Source organism: Dipodomys spectabilis, unplaced genomic scaffold, assembly GCF_019054845.1.
Source record: "Dipodomys spectabilis isolate Male_0828 unplaced genomic scaffold, ASM1905484v1 ptg000002l, whole genome shotgun sequence".
Lineage (NCBI taxonomy): Eukaryota > Metazoa > Chordata > Mammalia > Rodentia > Heteromyidae > Dipodomys > Dipodomys spectabilis.
In genome coordinates, this window is record NW_024870679.1 from 41,320,225 (window position 1) to 41,344,219 (window position 23,995).

Here is a 23,995-nt window from a genome sequence, read left to right on the forward strand (position 1 = left end):
CTCAGCCTTCTGAGTAGCTAGGATTACAGGTATGAGCCACCGGTGCCCAGTTTGTGACCCTTTTTTTTTTTCTTTTTTCTTTTTTTTGTCGCTTGTAGGGCTTGAACTCTGGGCCTGAGCACTGTCCCTCAGTCTTCAGCTCAAAGCTAGTGCTCTACCACTTGAGCCACAGTGCCACTTCCGATTTTCTGGTGGTTTATTGGAGATAAGAGTCTCAGGGACTTTCCTGCCCGGGCTGGCTTTGAACTGTGATCCTCAGATCTCAGCCTTCTGAGTAGCTAGGATTACAGGTATGAGCCACCGGTGCCCAGTTTGTGACCCTTTTTTTTTTTCTTTTTTCTTTTTTTTGTCGCTTGTAGGGCTTGAACTCTGGGCCTGAGCACTGTCCCTCAGTCTTCAGCTCAAAGCTAGTGCTCTACCACTTGAGCCACAGTGCCACTTCCGATTTTCTGGTGGTTTATTGGAGATAAGAGTCTCAGGGACTTTCCTGCCCGGGCTGGCTTTGAACTGTGATTCTCAGATCTCAGCCTCCTGAGTAGCTAGGATTACAGGTGTGAGCCACCAGCGCCAGGCTTTTGTGACACTCTTATCTATAGGTAGATCCTGAAAACTGGAGGTGGCACTGTGGCTCAAAGTGATAGAGCAAAAGAGCACAAGGACAGTGCCCAGACCCTGAATTCAAGCTGCACAACTGACATACACACACACCAAAAACACAACACAAAACACACATAGCTAAAAGCCACAAGTGACTAGGTGCCAGTGGCTTATGCCTGTAATCCTACTCAGGAAGCTGAGGATCATGATTCCAAGTCAGCTTGTGCAGAAAAAGTCCATGAGACTCTAATCTCCAGTCAGCCACCACAAAAGCCAGAAGTGAAGATGTGGCTCATAGCAGAGCCACAAGGAAAATGCCCAGGCCCTGAGTTCAAGGTCCAAGGCCTGCACAAAAAAAGAATTAGGCAAATGAAATAGGGGATTTGGGGCAAACACAATTTAGGAAGCCCTTTCAGAAGAATTAGGGCCATGTGCTGGTGGCTTATACCTCTAATCCTAGCCACTCAGGAGACTGATGTCAGAGAATTGTAATTTGAGGCCAGCCTGGACAGAGAATTCCAGGAGAATCCATCTCCAAAATAAAAGACTTAGGAGCTGGGTGCTGGTGGCTCATGCCTGTAATCCTAACTACTCAGGAGGCTGAGATCTGAGGATCACCGTTCAAAGCCAGCCCGGGCAGGAAAGTCCCTGAGACTCTTATCCCCAATTAACCACCAGAAAACTGGAAGCAGTGCTGTATCTCAAGTGGTAGAGCACTAGCCTTGAGCTGAAGAGCTAAGGGACAGTGTCCAGGCCCAGAGTTCAAGCTCATGACCATCAACAATTTAAAAAAATTAGGAGCTGAACATGGTGTCCCATCACTCCAGAGTCTGAGGCAGGATTATGAGTTTCTCAAATAGTGCTATAAAAAAGGCCACACTGAAGTCTCATAGTGCCCAGCAGATTTAACTCAGCACTTACCTATGTGTTCTCTGATCCATGAGTGGTGGAGAGAATAGAGATAAATATCCCTGTCTTCTGAAAGCCCAGTCTGGAGGAGCAGATGTAATTGTTTATTCACTTAGTATTTATATCCTACTCTGGTCTAAAAAGGGATTAGAACTGGCTCACACTTAATCAGAAATAACAGATATAATGAAGATGGTGACATGCACAAAAAAAGGAGAGAATATTTATGGGCTTCAACCTAGTCTAAAGACTAGACAAGGGACCGGGAAGGTGGCTCAGTGGTAGAGTGCTTGTCTCACATGCATGAAGCCCTGGGTTCAATTCCTCAGCACCACATAAGCAGAAAAGGCTGGAAGTGGTGCTGTAGCTCCAGTGGTAGAGTGCTAGCCTTAAGCTGAAGAGCTAAGAGACAGCACCCAGGCCCAGAGTTCAAGCCCATGACCAGCAAAAAAAAAAAGACTGGACAACTTTAAATGAAGTAGAACTTAGATGAGTGAGGCAGAAAAGAAGGAATGAATTTATTCCATCTGACCTCATTCCTTCCAGCTCCATATATCCACCATTCAATTAGAATTAGAAAATGGAACTAGGTGCTGGTGGCTCATACCTATAATCCTACCTCAGGAGGCTGAGCTCTGAGGACTGTATCACAGTGCAAAGGCAGGCCTGGCAGGAAAGTCCAGGAGACTCTTATCTCCAAGTAACCACCAAAAATCCAGAAGTGGAGCTGTGGCTCATGTGGTAAAGCACTTGTAATCCTAGCTACTCAGAAAGCTGAGATCTATGGGCTGGGAATATGACTTAGTGGTAGAGTGCTTGCCTAGCACATGCATGAAGCCCTGGGTTTGATTCCTTAGTACCACATAAACAGAAAAGGGCAGAAGTGGCACTGTGGCTTCCATGGTAGAATGCTAGCCTTGAGCACAGACAGGCTCAGGAGCAGTGCCCAGGCCCTGAATTCAGGCCCCAGGACTGGCAAAAAAGCTGAGATCTGAGGATTACAGTTCAAAGCTAGCCTGGGCAGACAAATTCAAAGGACTCATCCCCAATTAACCATTTTTAACAAGGCAGAAGTGGAGATATGGTTCTAGAGGGAGAGCACCAGCCTGGAGTGGAAAAGCTAAGCATGAATGAGGAGCCCTTAATTCAAAATCTAGTACCAGCACCAAAAGAAAAAGATGGAGGGGCTGGGAAGGTGGCTCAGTGGTAGAGCGCTTGCCTTGCATGCCTGAGGCCCTGGGTTCGATTCCTCAGCACCACATAAGCAAAAAAAAAAAAGCCGGAAGTGGCGCTGTGGCTCAAGTGGTAGAGCACTAGCCTTGAGCTGAAGAGCTGAGGGACAGTGCCCAGGCCCAGAATTCAGGCCCCACGACCGGACCAAAAAAAAAAAAAAGATGGAGAACCGAGCACTGGTGGCTCACTGCTGTAATCCTAGCTACTCAGGAGGCTGAGACCTGAGGATCTTGGTTCAAAGCCAGCCTGGACAGGAAAGTCCGTGAAACTCTTATCTCTAATAAACCACCAGAAAACCAGAAGTGGCTCTGTAGCTCAAGTGGTAGAGCGCTAGCCTTGAGCTGAAGAGCTCAGGGTCAGTGCTCAGGCCCAGAGTTCAAGCCCCAGGACTGACCAAAAGAAAAAGGAAAAAGATGGAGGCCAATGTGTACTAGAGTAAAATGTTAAAAGAAAATAAAGGGAGAGAGGAAAAAAATTCTCCTAGGATTAATGTGACCATCAAATGAAATAGGTGGTCCAAAAATGCTGAGTAAACAAAATGCTGACAATGAAATAAAGAATGGAGAAAAGGACAGGCTCCAAAGAACAAACTGTTCTTCCAACAGAGGATAATATCCTCCAGCCCCAGAGATAAGAGATCCTAGCCACTCTTTCCCTCCCCTCATTAAGAGAAGGCACTTGATTGTACAGCCAAGGGGCCTACCCTGTACTGCTGGACTTCTTCATCTCGTTTCTGCCTCACAAGTGTGATCTGATTTTCGAGGTTCCTGTTTTGCAGGTGGAGCTGCCCAGCCTCTGCTTGCAAGGGCCTCAGAGCCTCCTTCATCTCTTGGATCTCTGCCTGGGTTTTCTGTAGAGCCTTGGTCCCTGCTTCTTTCCTCTCCAGGAGCCTCAGCAACTGTGGTTCATACTCCTCTTCCAGGCCCTGGCGGCTCTCTGCCAGGAGACTTTCAAACTGGGTAGACAACCGCCGGCTCTCCTGGAGAAAGTGCCCATCCCTCTGGTTTGAGGGTGCTTCCAGTTGTTGCCTCAACTGTTCCTTTTGCTTCTGATAGTCATCCTGGAGTTGGGACAGCTCTCCTGAGAGCTGGGCTGCCTTGGTAGTCAGTTCCTCCCGAAATTCTGCAAACTGAGCCACGTCATGTTGGCGACACTCCAGCTGGTACTGATAGGCCACACATTCCTTGGTCACTTTAAAGAGCTTCTGCTTGACCAGCCGGATTTCCTCCCTTAGCCCATCCCTCTCCAGCTCTGCCTGGGCATGCAGTTTGTAGGCAGCCAGGATGTCCTGGTGGGCTTGCTGTACCTCCTGCAGGGCTGGTTCCCGGAGCAGCACAAGCTCATGGATGAGCTGGTCCCGCTCCTCTTCTAGCTGGGCCACGGCTTGCACACACTGCTGGAAACGGCCCTCCAGCCGTTCCAGGTCCTCTGCGCTTAGGCTCTCCTCTGTGCTGGGACTTGGCTCAGCTCCGAGACTTTCTTTAGGCTTAGATTTCTCCTCCCTTGTGACCATCTGTCCTTCACAAATAATCTGCTTTGGGCTTGGGCTCTCAGCTGGCTCCACCGGCTCCCCCCCACATTGTCCCTCATCTGGCTCCATGTGCAATGTCTCATGGGGACTCACGGGCTCTTCCAAGTCCAGTGCCTCCTCAGTCTGCCCTGACTCCTCAATAAATAGGAGCTCCTCTGGCTTCTCAGTCCCTTCCACGTAAAGAGTGTCTTCTAAGTCTCCTCCCAGATAGAGAATGTCTTCTAGGCTCACGGTCCCCTCCAAAGATAGAGTAGCTTCCGGGTTCAAGGTTGTAGCCTTACTCAGGGACCCAGAGTTTTCCTCTTGAAGAGAACTGGCCTCTGCTTTTGTTCCCCTGCAAGAAAAATGACAAAGTAAAAGTGCACCCCCAATGCCAAGAGATTTGTTATTTAGAACCATTGCAGGCCTCGATTATAGAATGTTCTCAGATCTCTGTGGTCACCCATCTGCTCCCTTCCTGGTATCATTCTACCTCTTACACACAGTCCATTGTTATTAGTTTCTTTATCACGAATGTTCATAGCAGCATTGTATGGAACAGTCACAAACTGAAATGTCAGGTGAACAAATTGTGTCATAAAAGTAGAATGGAGCTGAGTGCTGGTGGCTCAAGCCAGTATCCTAACTACTCAGGAAGCCGAGATCTGAGGACCACTTTTGGAAGCCATCTAGGGTAGGAAAGTTTCTGACAGTCTTATCTCCAATTAACCACCAAAAAGCTGGAAATGAAACTGTGGTTCAAAGTGGTAGAATGCTAACCTTGAGCAAAAAAGTTCAGGGACAGCACTCAGGCTCTAAGTTCAAGGCCAGGACTAGAACCAAATATATATATGTAAGGTCCGCCCCTGGATGGCAAGCAGACTCCACCCTCCTCGCAGCAAAGTCTCCACCCAGTGCCTGCATTACCTAGGCAACTGGGACACCTGGAAGAGGTCACATCTGCATCCGCTGAGGTCACATCTGAATTTGATGTGGCCACACCTTTCCCCGCCCATACCGTACATAAGGACTAGCCCAGGCCCAGACGCTCTCTTGCTCTTCTAGCTCTCTTGCTCTTCTTTTCTAGCTCTCTTGCTCTTGCTCTTCTTTTCTAGCTCTCTTGCTCTTCTTTTCTAGCTCTCTCTGCTCTCTCTCTGCTCTAGCTCTTCCCTCTCTCTTTCCCAGCCACGTGGAGTGCCAACCTTGCCTGGTCCCAGCAGGTCTACTGAATAAGCCTACCCCTTACCTGAATACCACGTGAGTGCTACTGTTCTTACCCCTCTCTCTGCTCTTTTCTAGCTCTTTCCTCTCTTTCCCAGCTCTCTCTCATTGCCAGGCCTTTCTCAGCCACGTGGAGTGCCAACCTTGCCTGGTCCCAGCAGGTCTACTGAATAAACCTACCCCTTACCTGAATACCACGTGCGTGCTGGTGCAGTTTTTACTCGGTTATCTCTTTTTAAAAACCTAACATAAATGGTGCCGTGACTCGGATAAAGGCTTATAGTCAGGAAAGCTGGGATTTCTGTTTTTTTCCTCTTTTTTCTTTTTTTGTTCTTCCCTTTTTGCTCTGAGGAATACCCACAGTTCTGACGGCCTTTTGCGAACCTGTCTGCTGCAGAAACAGTGCATCGATACCATTGCTGGCCTTCACATCCACGTCCACACCACTTCTCTACTCTGGTGAGTGAAACTACTCTACAGCTCTCTGTCGCTCAGTCTCTGTCCAGACGTGGCGCCACGCCAGAGAGCTCCTACGGCCTTTAGCTGAAAGGCCGGTCACCTCTGAAGCCGAGGACGCTTGGCTTTGGGGGCTTGGCCATTTCTCTCTAGAGGGCTCTGGGGGAAGTCGGGACGCCGCTTCTGAACTGGTCAGCTCTCCTTCACTCACCAGACTGACTCTACTCATTTAATGGGGTGCTACGAATCACGCCTGAGCCGTGAAACCCCTTTGAAATGTCTCCTGCGCTCCCTGGTAAGCCAGAGAGCCTCATTTTTATGCCATTCTCAGAAGTACAGTTTTTGCTACTGCAATGGTAAATGATCAGAAGTCTGTTTACTTTCGGGCTCTCTTTGCTCTCTCTCTGCCATTCATGGGCAAGTTTCTACCCTTTTTTTTCTACAACTTTTTGGCTTGTGCCTTGAAGAGTGCGACGCAGACTGGGTCCCAGGGACCCCCCTCTAGGTTCCCTCTCAAAGGCTAGCCAATGTAGGCTTGATCTATTTGTTCAGGCTTTCTTTGCATTCTTTCAGAAGTTCGCCATCTTGGCCACATGGTGGGTTAAGGGTTTGGCCCCATCTGACCCTTAACCTTCCACTAAGTTTACTACTCCATCCATCTATTCTAAAGTGCCTTGCTAACAAGTTGCTCTTTTCACAGGCCCTGGTAATGGAGGCCCAACCAGCTGATATGCTTTGTTAGCAAAGATGTCTAAACGTTGTCGAAATTTTAGGTTTTAAGTTTTGCCGTTTTTGTGTTGTGTATTCTACTACTGACTACGTGGTTCTAAAATACTGGGCATATCTGTGCTAAAATTATCATCACATCTAATGAGTTTTGTCATTTCAGAATATTTGTTGGCAATTCTTGTTAAGGACCAGGTAAGCTCTACTTATTCTACTTGATCTCCTTGTTGCTTTAATTGGAAATAATAAAGGGCTTTTGAGGCAAAGACTGCAGTTCAAAGCCAGCCCAGGCTGAAAAATCCCTAAGACTCCATCTCCCAGCTAAACTCTGCAAGTGGTACTATAACTCAAAGTGGTTCAGTGCTAGCCTTGAGCAGAAGTGCTCAGGGACAGTGCCCAGGCCTTGAGTTCAAACCTCCTTGAATATTAGTGGTACTATAACTCAAAGTGGTTCAGTGCTAGCCTTGAGCAGAAGTGCTCAGGGAGAGTACCCAGGCCTTGAGTTCAAATCTTGAATACCAACTGGGACAAGCCATCCCAGCAACGAGCACCTAGACTCAGCCAGTCTGGGGAACAAGGGAACATGGAGAAGAGTAAGAGGAGATAATGTCACATCAGCTACTTTGTGCCTGCCCTTTCAAAATTAACCTGAGCTGGGAGGTCAGTAGAAGTAAGAAGCGTGCCCATCTAGTGTCCATACCAGTCTACCTATTAACTGGACAGGAATTTATATTCTTGCCTTTGTCACCTGACTTCTCCACCTAGTCGCCCGATGTCAGAAGTAGCTAGGGACGTTTCTAACAACATTTTCAGCTCAAGTCCTTCCTCTTGCCATTTATTTGCTCTCTAGTATTTTTTTTTCCAGCCCCTCAATGCTCATGAGACTTCTCCAGACTTCACCTAAGGACTCACACCACCAAGGGACAGCTGCTGCTCACTGCCTTCTCTGGGAGGAGACCAAATTCCAGCCTTTTACCCCTATTGTTGACGCCCCTTGTCAGCAGGAAGTAGCCAGAGAGAATCCTCGCCCTATTTCATGATTATTAAAAGGCTGGAATGTAAGGTCCGCTCCTGGATGGCTAGCAGACTCCACCCTCCTCGCAGCAAAGTCTCCACCCAGTACCTGCATTACCTAGGCAACTGGGACACCTGGAAGAGGTCACATCTGCATCCGCTGAGGTCACATCTGAATTTGATGTGGCCACACCTTTCCCCGCCCATACCCTACATAAGGCCTAGCCCAGGCCCAGACTCTCTTTTCTCTCTCTGTTCGTTTCTAGCTCTTGCTCTTCTTTTCTAGCTCTCTCTGCTCTAGCTCTTTCCTCTCTCTTTCCCAGCCACGTGGAGTGCCAACCTTGCCTGGTCCCAGCAGGTCCACTGAATAAACCTACCCCTTACCTGAATACCACGTGAGTGCTACTGTTCTTACCCCTCTCTCTGCTCTTTTCTAGCTCTTTCCTCTCTTTCCCAGCTCTCTCTCATTCCCAGGCCTTTCTCAGCCACGTGGAGTGCCAACCTTGCCTGGTCCCAGCAGGTCTACTGAATAAACCTACCCCTTACCTGAATACCACATGCGTGCTGGTGCAGTTTTTACTCGGTTACCTCTTTTTAAAAACCTAACAATATATATATTTTTTTCTTAATCATTTACTGCACCCCATCTAACACCTCCTGAGTCCCTGATTTCCCTCCATGCATGTCAGAATATCCTCTGGAACCATATAAGTGCCAGATCTCGGATACCACTAGCTTCATTCTACCCAACACCCGCACAAAAAGTTTTGTTTTTTGTTTTTGTTTTTTTTGTCATAGAGCTTGTTGAACTCAGGACCTGGATGCTGTCCCTGAGCTTTTTTGCTCAAGGCTAGTGCTCTACCACTTTGAGCCACAGTACCTTCCAGTTTTCTGATGGACAACTGGAGATAAGAGTCTCATAGAGGGCTGGGAAGGTGGCTCAGTGGTAGAGCGCTTGCTTTGCATGCATGAGGCCCTGGGTTCGATTCCTCAACACCACATAAGCAGAAAAAAAAAGCCGGAAGTGGTGCTATTGCGCAAGTGGTAGCGCGTTAGCCTTGAGCTGAAGAGCTGAGGGACAGCGCCCAGGCCCAGAGTTCAGACCCCATGACTGGACCCCCCCCCCAAAAAAAAAAAATCTCATAGACCTTCCTGCCCAGGTTGTCTTTGAACCTCAAGCCTCAGATTTCAGACTCCTGAGTAGCTAGGATTAGTTGTGAGCAACCAAGCATCCAGCTGCACCAAAAATCTTAGAGATGACTTCATCAATCACCTAGGCCATCCATTTGAATGAATTTGCCAGAGAGAAGATGGTTTGCAGCTTTCTTCATCTGATATCACCCAAAATTATTGTTCTTCTGAAGCTTTCTGTATATCCTTCAGCTCAGAGAAACACATGCAAGTTGACCAGCAAGAAATCTTTAATTTTTGTGTGTGTGCGGGTACTAGGGCTTGAACTTGGCACCTCCTATTTGCTAGTTAACTGGAGTCTCATGTACTTTTCTGTCAGAACTGGCTTCAGACCATGATCTCAGATCTCAGCTTCCTAAGTACAGGATTATAGGTGTGAATCACCAGTGCCTGGCTCAGGAAGAAATCTTGAGATGCCTCTTTCCCTGCTCAATTCAGCCAACTCAACTGAGAATATTTCTACCTCAGAAAGTCTCTGGTCTTCCTCCTCTCTTCTCCAACCCACTGCCAGGGCCCTACTCCAAGTCATTCTCTATTCCTACATCCTACTCCAGCCTTCCAATGGACCTCCAGGCTCCTCCTTACTTCAGGCTGTTCTCTATAGTCCCACAGTTAGCTTGTACAACATAAGGCTGCTCCACTTCATGGGCTCAAAATCTTCAAGATGTGACCCCCAACTTCCCTTTTTTAGCCCAATTCACATTACTCCCACAACCCACCCAGTGCCCAACAACCCAGAACATGTGTTAACTTTTCACACCTCCCACTCTAAGCCCACAATATCTGAAGATCTGTCTTAGAAATACAGCTTCCCAAACGCCATCTGTCTAGTGAACAGCGCCACATTACCTGGGAAGGTATAGCTCTGAGGCCCAGGCAGATGCACCTGCTCAGTCAACCAGGCACCTTGTGATACAAGGTGATGTACTAGGTTGGGCACTTTTGCAGTTTCCAGAAACCACTTTTAACAAGCAGGAAGATAAACCCCTGGGGCTCATGGGGTGTTAGATATGAGGATAGTGTGCGTGATTTTGAAGAAAAAAATCTTTATTGGGTACTTGGAGTTAAGTTAGAGCTTAGCATGTATCCTAGCCAAGAAGGACTTTACCACCATGCTCCTGTAGAACAGCACTTTGGAGTCACCATGTTCAAGGCACTACTCTAAGCATCTTACATGAATAACTTGTAGAATTCTCTTTTCCTATCCCCAACTGTACAGATGGAAATCCAGAGCACAGAGTAAAAAACTCACTTAAAACCTGGGTGCTTGCTTGGCTTTGATGGCTCACACCTGTAATCCTAGCTACTTAGGGGGCTGAGATCTGAGGTTAGGAGGTTAGAAGCCAGCCTTCCCAGGAAAGTCCAGGAGTCTCTTATCTCCAATTAATCACAGAAATAAAAACAGAAGTGGCATTGTGGCTAAAGTGATAGAGCACTAGCCTTGAGCATAAAGGAGCTCAGGGACAGTGCCCAAGCCAAGTTTGAGTCCCAGGACCAGCCCCCCTCCCGTGCCCCCACCTCAAAAAAAAATCTGGGCAGTAGTGGTTCATGACTCAGAAGGCTAGCTGAGTTTGTGGTTTGAAGCTAGCCCAAGCAGCAAAGTCTCTGAGATTTTTTTTTTTGTTGGTCATGGGGCCTGAACTCTGGGCCTGGGCGCTGTCCCTCAGCTCTTCAGCTCAAGGCTAGCACTCTTCCACTTGAGCCACAGCACCACTTCTGACTTTTTCTGCTTATGTGGTACTGAGGAATGGAACCCAAGGCCTCATGTATGCAAGGTACCTTCCCAGCCCAAAGTCTGTGAGATTCTTATCTCCAATTAACCAGCAAAAAAGGAAGAGATGGAGTGAAAAAGTCAAATAAGTCAAGGCCCTGAGTTCAAGCCCTAGTACCAACACACACACACACACACACACACACACACACACGAGAAATAATAGACACACAGTACTCAAAACATCTTTCTAAGGCTGGAAAGTGTGTCTCAGGGACAGAGCACTTGCTCTGTGGGAGGCCCAGAGTTTGAGCTCTAGCACTGGAAACAAAACAACCTATTTACCTAACACATTTTTTTGTCAGTTGTGGGGATTGAACTCTGGGCCTGGGCGCTTTTTTGCTCAAGGCTAGCCCTGTATCAGTTTGAGCCACAGCACCACTTCAGGTTTCCTGCTGATAAATAGAAAATAAGAGTCTCTTGGAGGCTGGAAGGTGGCTCAGTGGTAGATCCCTAGTAGAGACCTTGTACATGAGGCCCAGGGTTTGATTCCTTAGTACCACATAAGCAGAAAAAGCTAGAAGTAGTGCTGTGGCTCAAGGGGTACAGTGCTAGCCTTGAGCTGAAGAGCTGAGGGACAGTGCCCAGGCCCCATGACTGACAAAAATAAAAATAAAAAAAAAAGAGTCTCATGGACTTTACTGCCTGAGCTGGCTTTGAGCCTTGATACTCAGATCTGGTTGGTGGCTTGAGCCACCAACACCCAGTTACCTAGCAACTTCCTACTCCTCCTTCAAGCCCAGCTCATACTCCATCTCTTCTGAGACACATTACCCAAGCAAGTGCACCTATGTCACCACACTGATTGCAGCTCAGCTTCACTGCTGGTGCTTTGCACTACTACTGAAGTGCACACGTTCACCTGGTTGAATTCCTGAGGACAGCATAGTTCTTTTTTTGTTGTTGTTGTTGGCCGTGGGGCTTGAACTCTGGGCCTGGGTGCTGTCCCTCAGCTCTTCAGCTCAAGGTGAGCGCTCTACCACTTGAGCTACAGCGCCACTTCCGGTTTTCTGGTGGTTTATTGGAGATAGGAGTCTCACGGTCTTTCCTGCCAGGGCTGGCTTTGAACCCCGATCCTCAGATCTCAGCCTCCTGAGTAGCTAGGATTACTGGCGTGAGCCACCAGCGCCCGGCAGGACAGCATAGTTCTGCTTTTGGGCTCCAGTGTGGGGTTCTAGGAAGACAGGCAGACACCCACAGAGTTCCCAGGAGGAAACTTGCCCAAGGTCAAGTGTTCTAGCAAGAAATAAAAGCCAGGCATCCCACCCCCCAGGCGTGGCCATCACCCCACCCTGGGTGCCACCTGCTGTCCTTCTCTCTCAGGAGCTAGGAAAGAAGCAGATTGGGAGAGGCCCAGAGAAGAAGTGAGCTGAGCTGGGGGGGGGGAGGGGAGGGCGAGGCTGACCTTAAGCTTCCTTGGGCCCCAGGCAGCCTGTCTCTGCCAATCTATCTCTAGAGAGCTCCAACAACTCCCTACCCTGTCCACCAGAGCTGTGGCTGGGTGTGGCACCAAGCAGGCCTGATTCCTGCACGTGACAGACAGGGTGCAGTTCCCCCTCCACCTCTTGGCACGCTAGGAAGACCTGTGGTCATAGTCTGACCTGGAGCAGAAATGCACTTCCATCACTCCTATCCTCTCAGCCACAGGTCACTTCCTCCAAACTAGTGGGAAACCCACAGTGGTGAGATGGGGCCCTGCCAAGCCCAGGCCCTCCCATTGAGCAGAGACAGTTGACCTTCCCTGCCCCCACCCTAAGCCACACCGGAGAGAACCGTCTGAACAGACTCTTAACTTCAAGCAGGCACAAACCCAACCTTGCACCAAGAGGCTTCCAGCAGCCAAGTCACAACTAGCTCTCTGCTCGCCATTCCTAGTTGACGTTTGAAGGACTACAAACGCTGTCTCTGGCCAGGTGGGACAGGGAGGATGGCCTGGAAAAGGCCCTTCATTAACCCCGAAAGGGTTAATTCTCCCACAGCCTGGAGGAGGGGGAAGGGGATGATAAAAAGCCACAATCAATAGGGGTGCTAGGACCCCAAGCCAGGGCTCCCCAGGTCCCTCCCTCGGTAGGCCCGCCCCGTGCCCCACCCAGGCTGGACCACTACTCCCAGCCCAGAAAAAGGGGTCATGGATGACAGGAGAGAGCCAGTCCGGCACCCTCGTCCCCAAAGGACGCCCCGATAATCCTACCTCGGGGCCTGGGTGGTGTCGTCCCCGCCGGGCTCCGGGCTGGCCATGGCTGCGCGACCCGGGCTCCGGCGGGCGCGTTATTAATAGCCGGGCCCGCAGGCGGCTGCTCGGCGCCCGCCCCGCCGCCGCACTGCCAGCTGCAGCCGACACCGGATCCTGGCCTGGGCCGGGCGCGCCCACTTGGCTCTGGGCGCAGGAGGGGGGTGGGGAGTGGCCGTCCCTCCCCCGCCAGGCGGGTGGGGGGTTCCTGAAGGTGCGGGGGGGGGGGGGGGGGGGCAGTGAGAGGGCGGCCTAGCCTGCCCAGAACTCTTCCAGAATCTTCCTTCTCCGGATCCTGGTTGGAAGGGAAGAAGAAGGGGGTACTGCAGACCCCCTTGTCCTGTCCCTGGGGAGGTGCAGAGTTTGAGGGAGGGATGCCCAGAGAGATCTAGCACCCCTTGCCCGCAAGGTCCCTCCGGATCCCCACTGCACTGGGGGTGGGAGCAAGTTGACACGCTTGGTGGAGGGTTGGGGCAGGGCGCTGGGAGAGGGAGTGGGGGGGGGCACTTGGGCCTCAGGAGACACTCAGGGCCTGGGGTTAGGGGAGGTTAGGGAGGATGCGCCCCCCCCCCCCCTCTCCCCAGGAGCTTCAAGCTCTTACTGTGGAGTGGAATCTATTTAACACAGCTCACTACCCCCACCCTGCAGGTTTATAGGGGTCTCCTTCAGCTCCACCCCACTCAGCTTCTGCTAACTTCACAGCAAGTCCACTCCTTCAAATCCTTGGCCCCCCCAAAGCTTCTTCCCTCTCCAGACCTGGGCCTCACATTCTGCCTCATTTGATTCTTTCTTTCCCCTCAGTCCCTGTGTTGGGGGAGGAGGGCTTTGACTTAATCACAGAGAAAAAAAAGGAAAACCAAGAACACTAGGCACTTCACAGGCCAAGGGGCTGCCACCTGGGTTTCATCAGAGAGGCCCGAGTGTGGGCTGGGGAGGGAGGGAAGTCATTGTGTGGAATGGGTGTAAGCTGTGTGGGCCACAGCTGGGAACATGGTTTTGTGTGTGGAGTGGAAAATTGTGGGATTGTGTGTCCATGTGTGACTGGTGACATCTGGAGGGTGTGTGTGTGTGTGTGTGTGTATGGTAAAGGTACACATGATGAATTAATTAGTTAACTAATTAGTGCCAGTCCTGGGGCCTGAATGCAGGGCTTGGGCACTGTCCCCTGAGCTTCTTTTGCTCAAGGCTAACACTTTACCACTTGAGCCACAGTGCCACTTCTGAGTAGTGTACTGGCGGTAAGTGTCTCACAGACCTTCCTGCCCAGGCTGGCTTTGAACCCTGATCCTCAGATCTTAGCCTCCTGAGTATTAGGATTACAGGCGTGACACCTGCAGGGTTGAATTTTTCTTTAGGGGAAATGGGGCGTTGGTGAGAGCACTTTGTGGGGCACATGTGATTGTGATTGTATGACTGGGGGCAGCTGCTTGACTGTGATGGGGTGAAGGGGTCCTCACAAGCAGCTGTGCTGAGGGGCCTCTTTGTGACTAGGGCTGTGTGAGTCCATTCATCCACTCTGAGGGTGCCGCTGTGGCTGTGTATTTATATCTCTCTGTCTAGTGCAAGGGGGTGGGTGGAACATTAACACCCAGGGCAGCCCAATATACCCTTGTAAGGTATGCAGGAGAAAAAGCCCGGTTTTGGAGGCTGCTGGTCATTTTCTGACTTAGCCCTGAAATATTCAGGGGAGGAGGTTGGCAGCACCTCAGCAGCTGCTTGTTTGACAGCTGCTGCCAGTCAGAGGGGAGCTAGAGAGGAAGGGCAAGCCGGCCAGCCTGCTGTTTGCTGTGGGTACTAGGCAACAGGCAGTAAGGGTGGCATTCAAAAGGGCCATTCCTTCCCCTCAAGCCTTTCTCAGGAGCTGATTGAGCAGTCCCCCAAGATAGCATCCTTAACCCCTCCTTGCTTTCCCTAAGCCTCATTTTTTTCTCCTGTGCCAGTACTGGGGCTTGAACTCAGGGCCTCACATTCTTTTTTCTTTCTTTTTTTTTTTTTTTGTCGTTCGTGGGGCCTGAACTCTGGGCCTGGGTGCTGTGTTCCTCAGCTCTTCAGCTCAAGTCTAGCACTCTACCAGTGAGCCACAGTGCCACTTCCAGCTTTTTTGCTTATGTGATACTGAGGAATCGAACCCAGGGCTTCATGCATGCAAGACAAGCCTCTACCACTGAGCCACCTTCCCAGCCCAGGGCTTCACATTCTTGCTTAGCATTTTTGCTCAAGGCTGCTGCTTTATCACTTGAACTAACCTGCACATATAGATTTTTGCTGCTTAATTGGAGATAAGGACTTTTTGTTTTTGGCCAGTCCTGGGACTTGAACTCAGGGCCCGGGCACTATCTCTGGGCTTCTTTTGATCATGGCTAGCATTCTATTACTTGAGCCACAGTGTCATTTTTTACTTTTTCTGTTTACTTTTTTCTGGTACTGAATTGCTGAACCCAGGGCTTCATGCATGCTAGGCAAGCATTCTACCACTAGGCCTAGATCATCCTCAGTGTATTCCTGAAGGTAGGCATGTACCCAGTTGCCCACCAAAGAAGCTTGAGGCAGGCAAGTCACAGGAATTAGTTCCTTTAGCATACATTGGCACTTGGTGTGTGCTGAGGCTACATTAAAGCTAACTGCTTCATTTAGCTCAGGTCTTCAAGAAACTCATTTTAAGAGGAGGCCAGAACTACAGTGATGTGGTTAGGGGGAGGCCCTGGGGTAGAGGCTGACTCAGGAATGGTCATTGCTGCCTGTGGACAGTATAACCTGAACCTGGAAAAATGGGAGAGGGTTTCAGAGTCACGCACAGATGCTGCTTTGAAAGACAAGTACAGGGACTAGGAGGGTAGCTCAGGGGTAGAGTGCTTACCTCATATACATGAGGCCCTGGGTTCGATTCCTCAGCACCACATAAACAGAAAAGGCCGGAAGTGGCACTGTGGCTGAAGTGGTAGAGCACTAGCCTTGAGCTGAAGAGCTGAGGGACAGCGCCCAGGCCCAGAGTTCAAGCCCCATGACTGACAAAAAAGAACAGAACAGAAGAGAAAAGTATAGCCACAGCTTGCCCCCTCCAGAAAGCAAAATCTGGGAAAAAGAGACAACCATGCTGGCTAGTCTCCACCTAACTTCATTTTCTTTTTTCCTTTTTTTTTTGGTGCCAGTTCTAGGGCTTGAACCCTAGGTCTGGGCACTGTGCCTAAGCTCCTTTTGCTCAAGGCAGCAATGTACCATTTGAACCTCAAGTCCATTTCTGGGTTTTTGGTGGTTAGAGATAAAAGTCTCAGGCTGGAGCCCAGCGCTGATGGCTCATGCCTGTAATCCTAGTTATTCAGGGGGATGAGATCTGAGGATCACCGTTCAAAGTCAGCCCATGCAAGAAAGTCTGTGAGACTCTTATAGCCAATTAACCACCAGAAAACTGGAAGTGGTGCTGTGGCTCAAGTGGGAGAGCGCTAGCCTTGAGCTGAAGAGCTGAGGGTCAACACCCAGGCCCAGAGTTCAAGCCCCATGACTGACCAAGAAAAAAAAAAGCCTCAGACTGGGAATGTGGCTTAGTGGTACAATGCCTCTTAGCAAAATTAAGATTAATAGACTTTGCTAGAGAACCACACAGATGGAGCTGGGAAGGTGGCTCAGTGGTAGAGCGCTTGCCTTGCATGCCTGAGGCCCGGGGCTCGATTCCCAAGCACCACATAAGCAAAAAGAAAAAAGCCGGAAGTGGCGCTATGGCTCAAGTGGTAGAGTGCTAGCCTTGAGCTGAAGACTGAGGGACAGCGCCCAGGCCCAGAGTTCAGGCCCCACGACCGGACCCAAAAAAAAAAAAGAGAACCACGCAGATATCCAGGTACAGAGAACAAAGAAAGGTTATTGCTGGGGAAAGGGGGCCAGCAAGACTCCTTCTCACAAGGTAGGAATGAGAAGAAGCACCTGCTATTGTCTGGGGTGACCTATATAACCTAGGAGGTTTAGGAGGGGCTAGAAGGGGCTAGGAGGCAGAGACCCTGGTGTAGACGTGTGGGCCAGGGGCTTCATCATGGTGGACTAGGATTTATGGCTGCTATCCAAATGGTAGATAAGGGTCCTGCAGCTGCCCAGAGCTGAAGGTCCCTCTAAGGGGCTCTTGTTGCCTTATATGGTGGTAGCTGCCCCAGAGAAGTGCCATCCCAAGGTAAAGGGGGTTGGAAGTTGATTATTCACTGCCTTTACTACATAGGCCTAGAGTTGCCTAGGAAGGGAGCATGCTAAGCTGTGGAGAAGGGAAGGATGGACTATGCTATGGGAAGGGACTCATTTTTCTAACAGTGCCTGCCTAGCATGCATGAAGCCCTGGGTTTGATTCCTCAATACCACATAAACAGAAAAAGCCAGAAGTGGCACTGTGGCTCAAGTGATAGAGTGCTAGCCTTGAGCAAAAGAAGCTCAGGGACAGTGCCAGGCCCTGAGTTCAAGCTCCAGGACTGGCAAAAAAAAAAGAGTCTCATAGACTTTCCTGCCCAGGCTGGCTATGAACCATGATGCTTAGAGCTCAGCCCCCTGAGCAGGATTACAGATGTGAGCTCAGCCCCCTGAGCAGGATTACAGATGTGAGCTCAGCCCCCTGAGCAGGATTACAGATGTGAGCCACTGGCACCCGGCTCTAACTTCATTCTCTATGCCTCTTTGCCCTGCTCTGTCCTGGGACAGACTCCTAGGTATTTCACAGCACTCTGGCCTGCTGGCTTCAGGTGAGGGGTTTGGTCAGTAGGAGATATGCAGGAACAGAAGGAGGGGGATGGGAACTGATCTGGATATTTATTCTCCGTCCCTTTCTCCTCCCTTCCGTCCTCTGTGAATTTTGGTAGTCACTGGATTCTTCTTCTAAAAGCCCCAGTTCCTGGATCGCCTGGTTCATTGGCAGGGCTCCCTCCCCCCCATCCCTGAGGCCTGGGGGAGTGGCTCCATGCTCTGCTGCCCGCTTACTGCTTCCCCATTCCTGCAGTCCCCGGGGAACAGTCCCTCCATGAGCCCTCTTGTGGCAAAGGTTTAGAGTGAGCCTGTTCCCTGCCGGAAACTTCTAAGGGTAAGAACTGATCTCTGGATATCTGAGCCCTGATAGAAAAGTAGAACATTGAGGAAAACCTTTCTTCTAACCCTCCACCAAAAAATCAGAATCAGAAAAGTTGTGACAAAGACTGAGGCTATAGCTCGATGGTAGAACGCTTGCCCAGCATGTATAAGCCCCTAAATTCTTCTATAACCCAGCACAGGAAAATAAATAAATAAAAAGAAGAAAGGTGTGAGCAGATGCCATCTTGGGTGAAAAGTGAGCTCTTGTTCATCCCTCTGGCCAGGGTCCCTCTTATGCCTTTTATGATGGGGACAGGGAGGGGATAGGAGGAATGAGTGGCAGAGGGGTATGCTGGAAATTGGGGCACCAGAGGGCAGCAGGGAAGTAATACCCTCTTCCCAAGAGTGTGAAAGGCAATCAAAGAAAGTTGCAATATGAGGACCACATTCCGGTCCCGTTGCTTGGTACAGGTGGAGGCCGTCCTGCTCAACTTCTCTGTGCCAAAAGCTCCCATACACAACCAAGAGGCAGAAAGCGGGATGGCTCCTTGAGCCAAAGTACAAGTCCAAACTTTGGAAGCAACAGGCTTGAGCCTGAAGCCTACCTGTGTACTCAGTGTAAATTAGGAAGTCATTCTACCTCACAGACTCTTTCCTGTGAAATTTAAAAAAAAAAAAAAAAAAAAAAATATATATATATATATATATATATATATATATATGAGAGAGGGAGAGGTGGGACTTGAACTCAGGACCTCAGGTTAGGTTTGCCCAAGTTGCTTGCTCAGTTGCTTGCTTGTTCAACCAATTAAAACACTTCTCCAGCTCTGCTTTTTTTGCTTTTTTTTTTTTGGTCGGTCGTGGGGCTTGAATTCTTGGCCTAGGCGCTGTCCCTCAGCTCTTCAGCTCAAGGCTAGCACTCTACCACTTGAGCCACAACACCACTTCTGGTTTTCTGAATGGATTATTGGAGATAAGAGTCTCACAGACTTTCCTGCCCAAGCTGGCTTTGAACTGTGATCTTCAGATCTCAGCCTCCTTAGTAGCTAAGATTACAGGTGTGAGCCACCAGCTCCCGGCTTTGCTATTTTTTTTTTTTTGGGGGGGGGGTCCGGTTGTGGGGCCTGAACTCTAGGCCTGGGTGCTGCCCCTCAGCTCTTCAGCTCAAGGCTAGCACTCTACCACTTGAGACCCAGTGCCACTTCTGGCTTTTTTTCTTTTTGCTTATGTGGTGCTGAGGAATCAAACTCAGGGCCTCATGTATGCAAGGCAAGCGCTCTACCTGAGCCACCTTCCCAGCCCCTGCTATTTTTTTTTTGTTTGTTTATTTGTTCTGGGATTGAACATAGGGACTCCCACATGCAGGGAAGTGCAATACACTCTTATGCCCCAAGCTCCACTCACTATTGAAAAGCTAAGGGTAGGCTAGTGGTTTATGCCTGTAAATCCTAGCTATTCAGGAGGCTAAAACTGAGGATCCTGGTTCAAAGCCAACCTGGGAAGACAAATCCATGAGATTCTTTTTATTTTTTTTTTGTCAGTCGTGGGGCCTGAACTCTGGGCCTGGATCCCTCAGCTCTTCAGCTCAAGGCTAGCTCTCTACCACTTGAGCCATATCACCACTTCTGGCTTTTTTCCCCTGCTTATGTGGTGCTTAGGAATCAAACCCAGGGTCTCATGCATGCAAGGCAAGCGCTCTACCACTGAGCCACCTTCCCAGCCCCCCTCCCTGAGATCCTTATCTCTAATTATCTAGAACAATATTGACAGTGGAGAGTGGCTTAGGTGGAAGAGTGCCATCCTTGAGCAAAATAGTCAAATGAAAAATCCAAGGCACCAAGTTCAAGCCCTACTACCAGCACAAAAAAGGGAAGGTAGATTAAAAAAAAAAAAAAGGAAAGGAAAGAAAAGAAAAGAAAAAAACCCTGAGTTTTGGGAATATATGAGGTAATAAAGATTTTGGTCATAGCTTAGTACCAGTGGCTCCCACATATAATCCTAGAGGCGCAGGAAACTGAGACCTGGAGGACAGAGGTTCAAAGCCCGCCCAGAGAAATTAGCTTGGCTGGAGGCAATGCTCAGGTATTAGAGCACCAGCTATAAAGACCCTAAGTTCAAGCTGTTGTCCCAGAACACAAAAGTAGGGATGGGTTTTTCGTTTTTGTAATTTCAGCATTTAGGAAGCTGAGCTGGATGAATCTGAGGGCAGTCTGGCTATATAGTGTGAGACCCCATCTCAAAAGAAAAAAAATGTGGGGCTGGGAATGTGGCCTAGTGGTAGAGTGCTTGCCTAGCATGCATGAAGCCCTGGGTTCGATTTCTCAGTACCACATAAATAGAAAAAGCTGGAAGTGGTGCTGTGGCTCAAGTGGTAGAGTGCCAGCCTTGAGCAAATGAAGCTCAGGAACAGTGCCCAGGCCCTGAATTCCAGCCCTAAGACTGGCAGAGAGAGAGAGAGAGAGAGAGAAGAAAGAGAGAGAGAGAGAGAGAAATGTTTTAATGATGTATACATGTTCCTAGAATTTAGCACATTGGCTTAGTAATTGTTCAACTGAATGAAGACTTGTGTTGCAGTTAGTCACTCCCAGTGTACTGCTTTGGACAGAGGGAGAGGGAGAAAGAAGTAGTTCTAGCTACTTGGAAGACTGAGGCAGGAATATACTTGAGCCTCCGCTAGTGGGTCTCCAATGTCATGATACCCTTGTCATCCCTGATCTCTAGAACAGGCTGGTGGATCTAGTGTCCTTTTCCCCCTTCAAACATATTCCCTACTATGGCCTCAGATTTGTTTTGTGTCTCTGAGCAAATTAATCTCTCTGAACCTCTGATTCTGCTTCTGGGAAATGTTAGGTGGATGTTAAATGAGAAAATGAGAAATGTCTAACACCTGAACCAGTACATACAGGAAACTCAGTAAGTGCTGATCAATGTTTCTTCTCTGCACGCCTTCTCTGACCACTGTCTGGAATGCTGGCTTGCAGATCTCCCACATTGAACCAAGGATGCTGGATGATGGGTTCAGGGTCGCTCTGTGTAGATTGGGTTCTCTAACAATACCGATCATGACCTATAGGAGGCACCATCACACCGGTCCCTGCGCCATTGGGGCTTGGTTGTTCCCTCCAAAGCCGCGCGGGGTCGCCACCGGCCCTGAATTTTCTGGACCCCCAGGGCTGACAGCCAAGGAGGGCAGGCCCTCAGCTAAATCAAGACTGTTCTTTGTAATACTCAGTAATACTTTGTAATACTCAGTAATAAACAACGGGGATAGGAGTGTAGCTATGCATGAGTTCCTGATTTCTTCCCCAGCACGACAATAAACAAATAAAAACAATAATATCAGGAGGCTGAGATCTGAGAATTATGGTGCCAAGTCAGCTTGAGCAGGAAAATCTATTAGAATCTCATCTCCAATTAACCACCACAAAAAGCTAGTATGGAGCTATGGCTCAAGTGGTCAAATGGTAAAATGATAGCCTTGAACAGAAGAGTTCAAGGGATAATGCCCAGGCAAGAGCGCAAGGACCAGGACCTGCACAAATTAATAATAATAATAATAATAATAATAATAATAATAACAACAACAATAATAGCACTCAGACTCTTTTTTTTTTTTTTTTTGGTCAGTCATGATGCCTGAACTCTGGGCCTGGGCACTGTCCCTCAGCTCTTTAGCTCAAGGCTAGTGCTCTACCACTTGAGCCGCAACACCACTTCTGGCTTTTTCCTGCGTATGTGGTGCTGAGGAATCGAACCCAGGGCCTCATGCATGCAAGGCAAGCACTCTACCACTGAGCCACCTTCCCAGACCACCACTCAGACTCTTTAAAAGGCGCATTTGTAAGCTGTGAGGCTGTGGGCTCAAGGCTGTTAGACTCAGACCAGGATGAGAATCTAGCACCCCTATCCTACTCTGCACTCTGTGCTAGTTTACCTTGAGACCCTCAGTCCCCCACACCCATCACTTATCAGACTGAAAAAGAGGCAATTGCTTTGCTGGGCCCTGTGAACTAACTGTAAGTCCTCAATTTTGCATCTGTTTCCTTTGATCGGAGCTATTCTCTGTTGTTGCAGTCCCTTTACAATCACATTGGGCTCTAATAAAGATGATTCATTGGTAAGCATCTTGTGTAGAAGGCAAACTGCCTCTCAAACAGGCAAGGCCTTCTTCTTACCATCGTGTGTGTGTGTGTGTGTGTGTGTGTGTGTGTGCTCGTGCGCGCACTCACGCACACACACATGCACACCAGTAATGGGGCTTGAATTTGGGGCCTCTGTGGCTTGGTTTTTTTTTCTACTTAAGGATGGCATTTTACCACTTGAGCCACAGCTCCACTTCCAGCTTTTGTCTGGTTAACTGCAAATAAAAGTCTCTTAGATTTGTCTTCCTTCAACTGGTTTTAAACCACAATCCCCAGATCTCAGCCTCCTAAGTAGCTAGAGTTACACATGTAAGTCAGGGCCTGCCTTGTCATCTTTTTTTTTTTTTTTGGTCGGTCATGGGGCCTGAACTCTGGGCCTGGGCACTGTCCCTCAGCTCTTCAGCTCAAGGTTAGCACCCTACCACTTGAACCACAGCGCCACTTCCGGCTTTCTCTGCTTATGTGGTGCTGAGGAATTGAACCCAGGGCCTCATGAATGCAAGGCAAGCACTCTACCACTGAGCCACCTTCCCAACCCTCATCTTGTCATCTTAAAGGAAATAGCCCAAAACTCAGGAGATCAGCCATCAGACAATTTGTTCCTGCTCCCATTCCAATGGTAACGTGTTAAGAATTCTCCAGAACTCCTCCAAAGACAAAGGCTGAGCTAATACTGATCTAATGGTAAAACCAGGCCACACCTGGTTTATTGAGATTATTATATACCTGTGCTTACCCTTCTCACCTCCTGCCCAGCTTTTCCCTATTTAACCTGATGCCAATGTTTATACCACTGAAGATGGTTGAAGATGAACTGAAGTGTTATTTTACCATGGCTGTCATGTAATAAAATCTCCTTTCTCTGCCCTTCACCACGTCTCATTATTGGACTAACTTGCAACTTCTTGACTTTGGGCCTAAAGCCTAAAACCCTGGTTTAATCCATTTACCTCTTAGAAAATCTATCCTGGCACAGTTCAAGCCCCACGACCAACAAAAGAAAAGAAAAGAAAAGAAAATTTATGCTGGGTACATGCATTCTCCTCAGGCACACACCTTTGCCCATGCTGTTCCCTATAGTAGCTTTTTCCCCAGTCTTAAAACCCATGATATGCCAAGCACTCTCGCCTGTAATCCCAGCTACTCAGGAGGCTGAGATCTGAGGATCACGGTTCAAAGCCAGCCCAGGCAGGAAAGTCTGTGAGACTTTTTGTTGTTGTTGTTGTTGGTTGTGGGTCTTGAACTCTGGGCCTCGGCGCTATCCCTCAGCTATTCAGCTCAAGGCAAGTTTTCTACCACTTGAGCCACAGCGCCACTTCCAGTTTTCTGAGTGGTTTATTGGAGATAAGAGTCTCACGGACTTTCCTGTCCGAGCTGGCTTTGAACTGTGATCCTCAGATCTCAGCCTCCTGAGTAGCTGGGTTACAGGTGTGAGCCACCTGTGCCCAGCTGTCTATGAGACTCTTATCTTCAATAAACCACCAGAAAACTGGAAGTGGCGCTGTGGCTCAAGTAGAGCCTTGAAGTAAAGAGCTGAGGGACAGCGCCCAGGCCCAGAGTTCAAGCCCTAAAAGGGGGGCAGGGGGGAGCCCATGGTGTTGGCAGCAACTTCTCAGCCTCCTCAACCTGGTCTGTGGTTGTTATAGCAACAGAAAATAGACTAGGTCACTACGTAGGTAGTGGGCCCACTAACTCACTGTGCCTTCCCAATGGTGTCGGTTCAGCGGCCCAAGCACTGAAGTCCACATGGAGCCAATTTAGTCACACACACGATCTCTGAGCCGCAAATGAAGTCACAAATCTCTCCATCTGAATGGTGGCTCCTGACGACAAGCTGTTCCTCCCTGATCCCTCTCCATTTCTACCACTTACTTACTATCCAGACCCTGTCCTCACCATGCAATCACATTCTGAGGGGCTGGCAATGGGGACCCCTAGGACATGGTAGGACAGGAGTGGAG

The 23,995-nt window shown here is 49.1% G+C and overlaps 1 protein-coding gene across 2 annotated transcripts in view; it reads right to left on the reverse strand.

Moving 5' to 3' along the window:
• The window catches only part of Sync (syncoilin, intermediate filament protein), a 22,129-nt gene extending 9,239 nt beyond the window's left edge, over positions 1-12,890 (reverse strand). For both annotated transcript variants that reach the window (XM_042676280.1, XM_042676272.1), the window contains exons 1-2: positions 12,820-12,890; positions 3,443-4,604 (exon numbers count right to left, since the gene is read on the reverse strand). In XM_042676280.1, coding sequence (XP_042532214.1) covers positions 3,443-4,604; positions 12,820-12,866 — 1,209 coding nt within the window. In that variant the 5' untranslated portion in view covers positions 12,867-12,890. The remainder of the gene's footprint in view (positions 1-3,442; positions 4,605-12,819) is intronic.
• Positions 12,891-23,995: the final 11,105 nt, after the last annotated feature.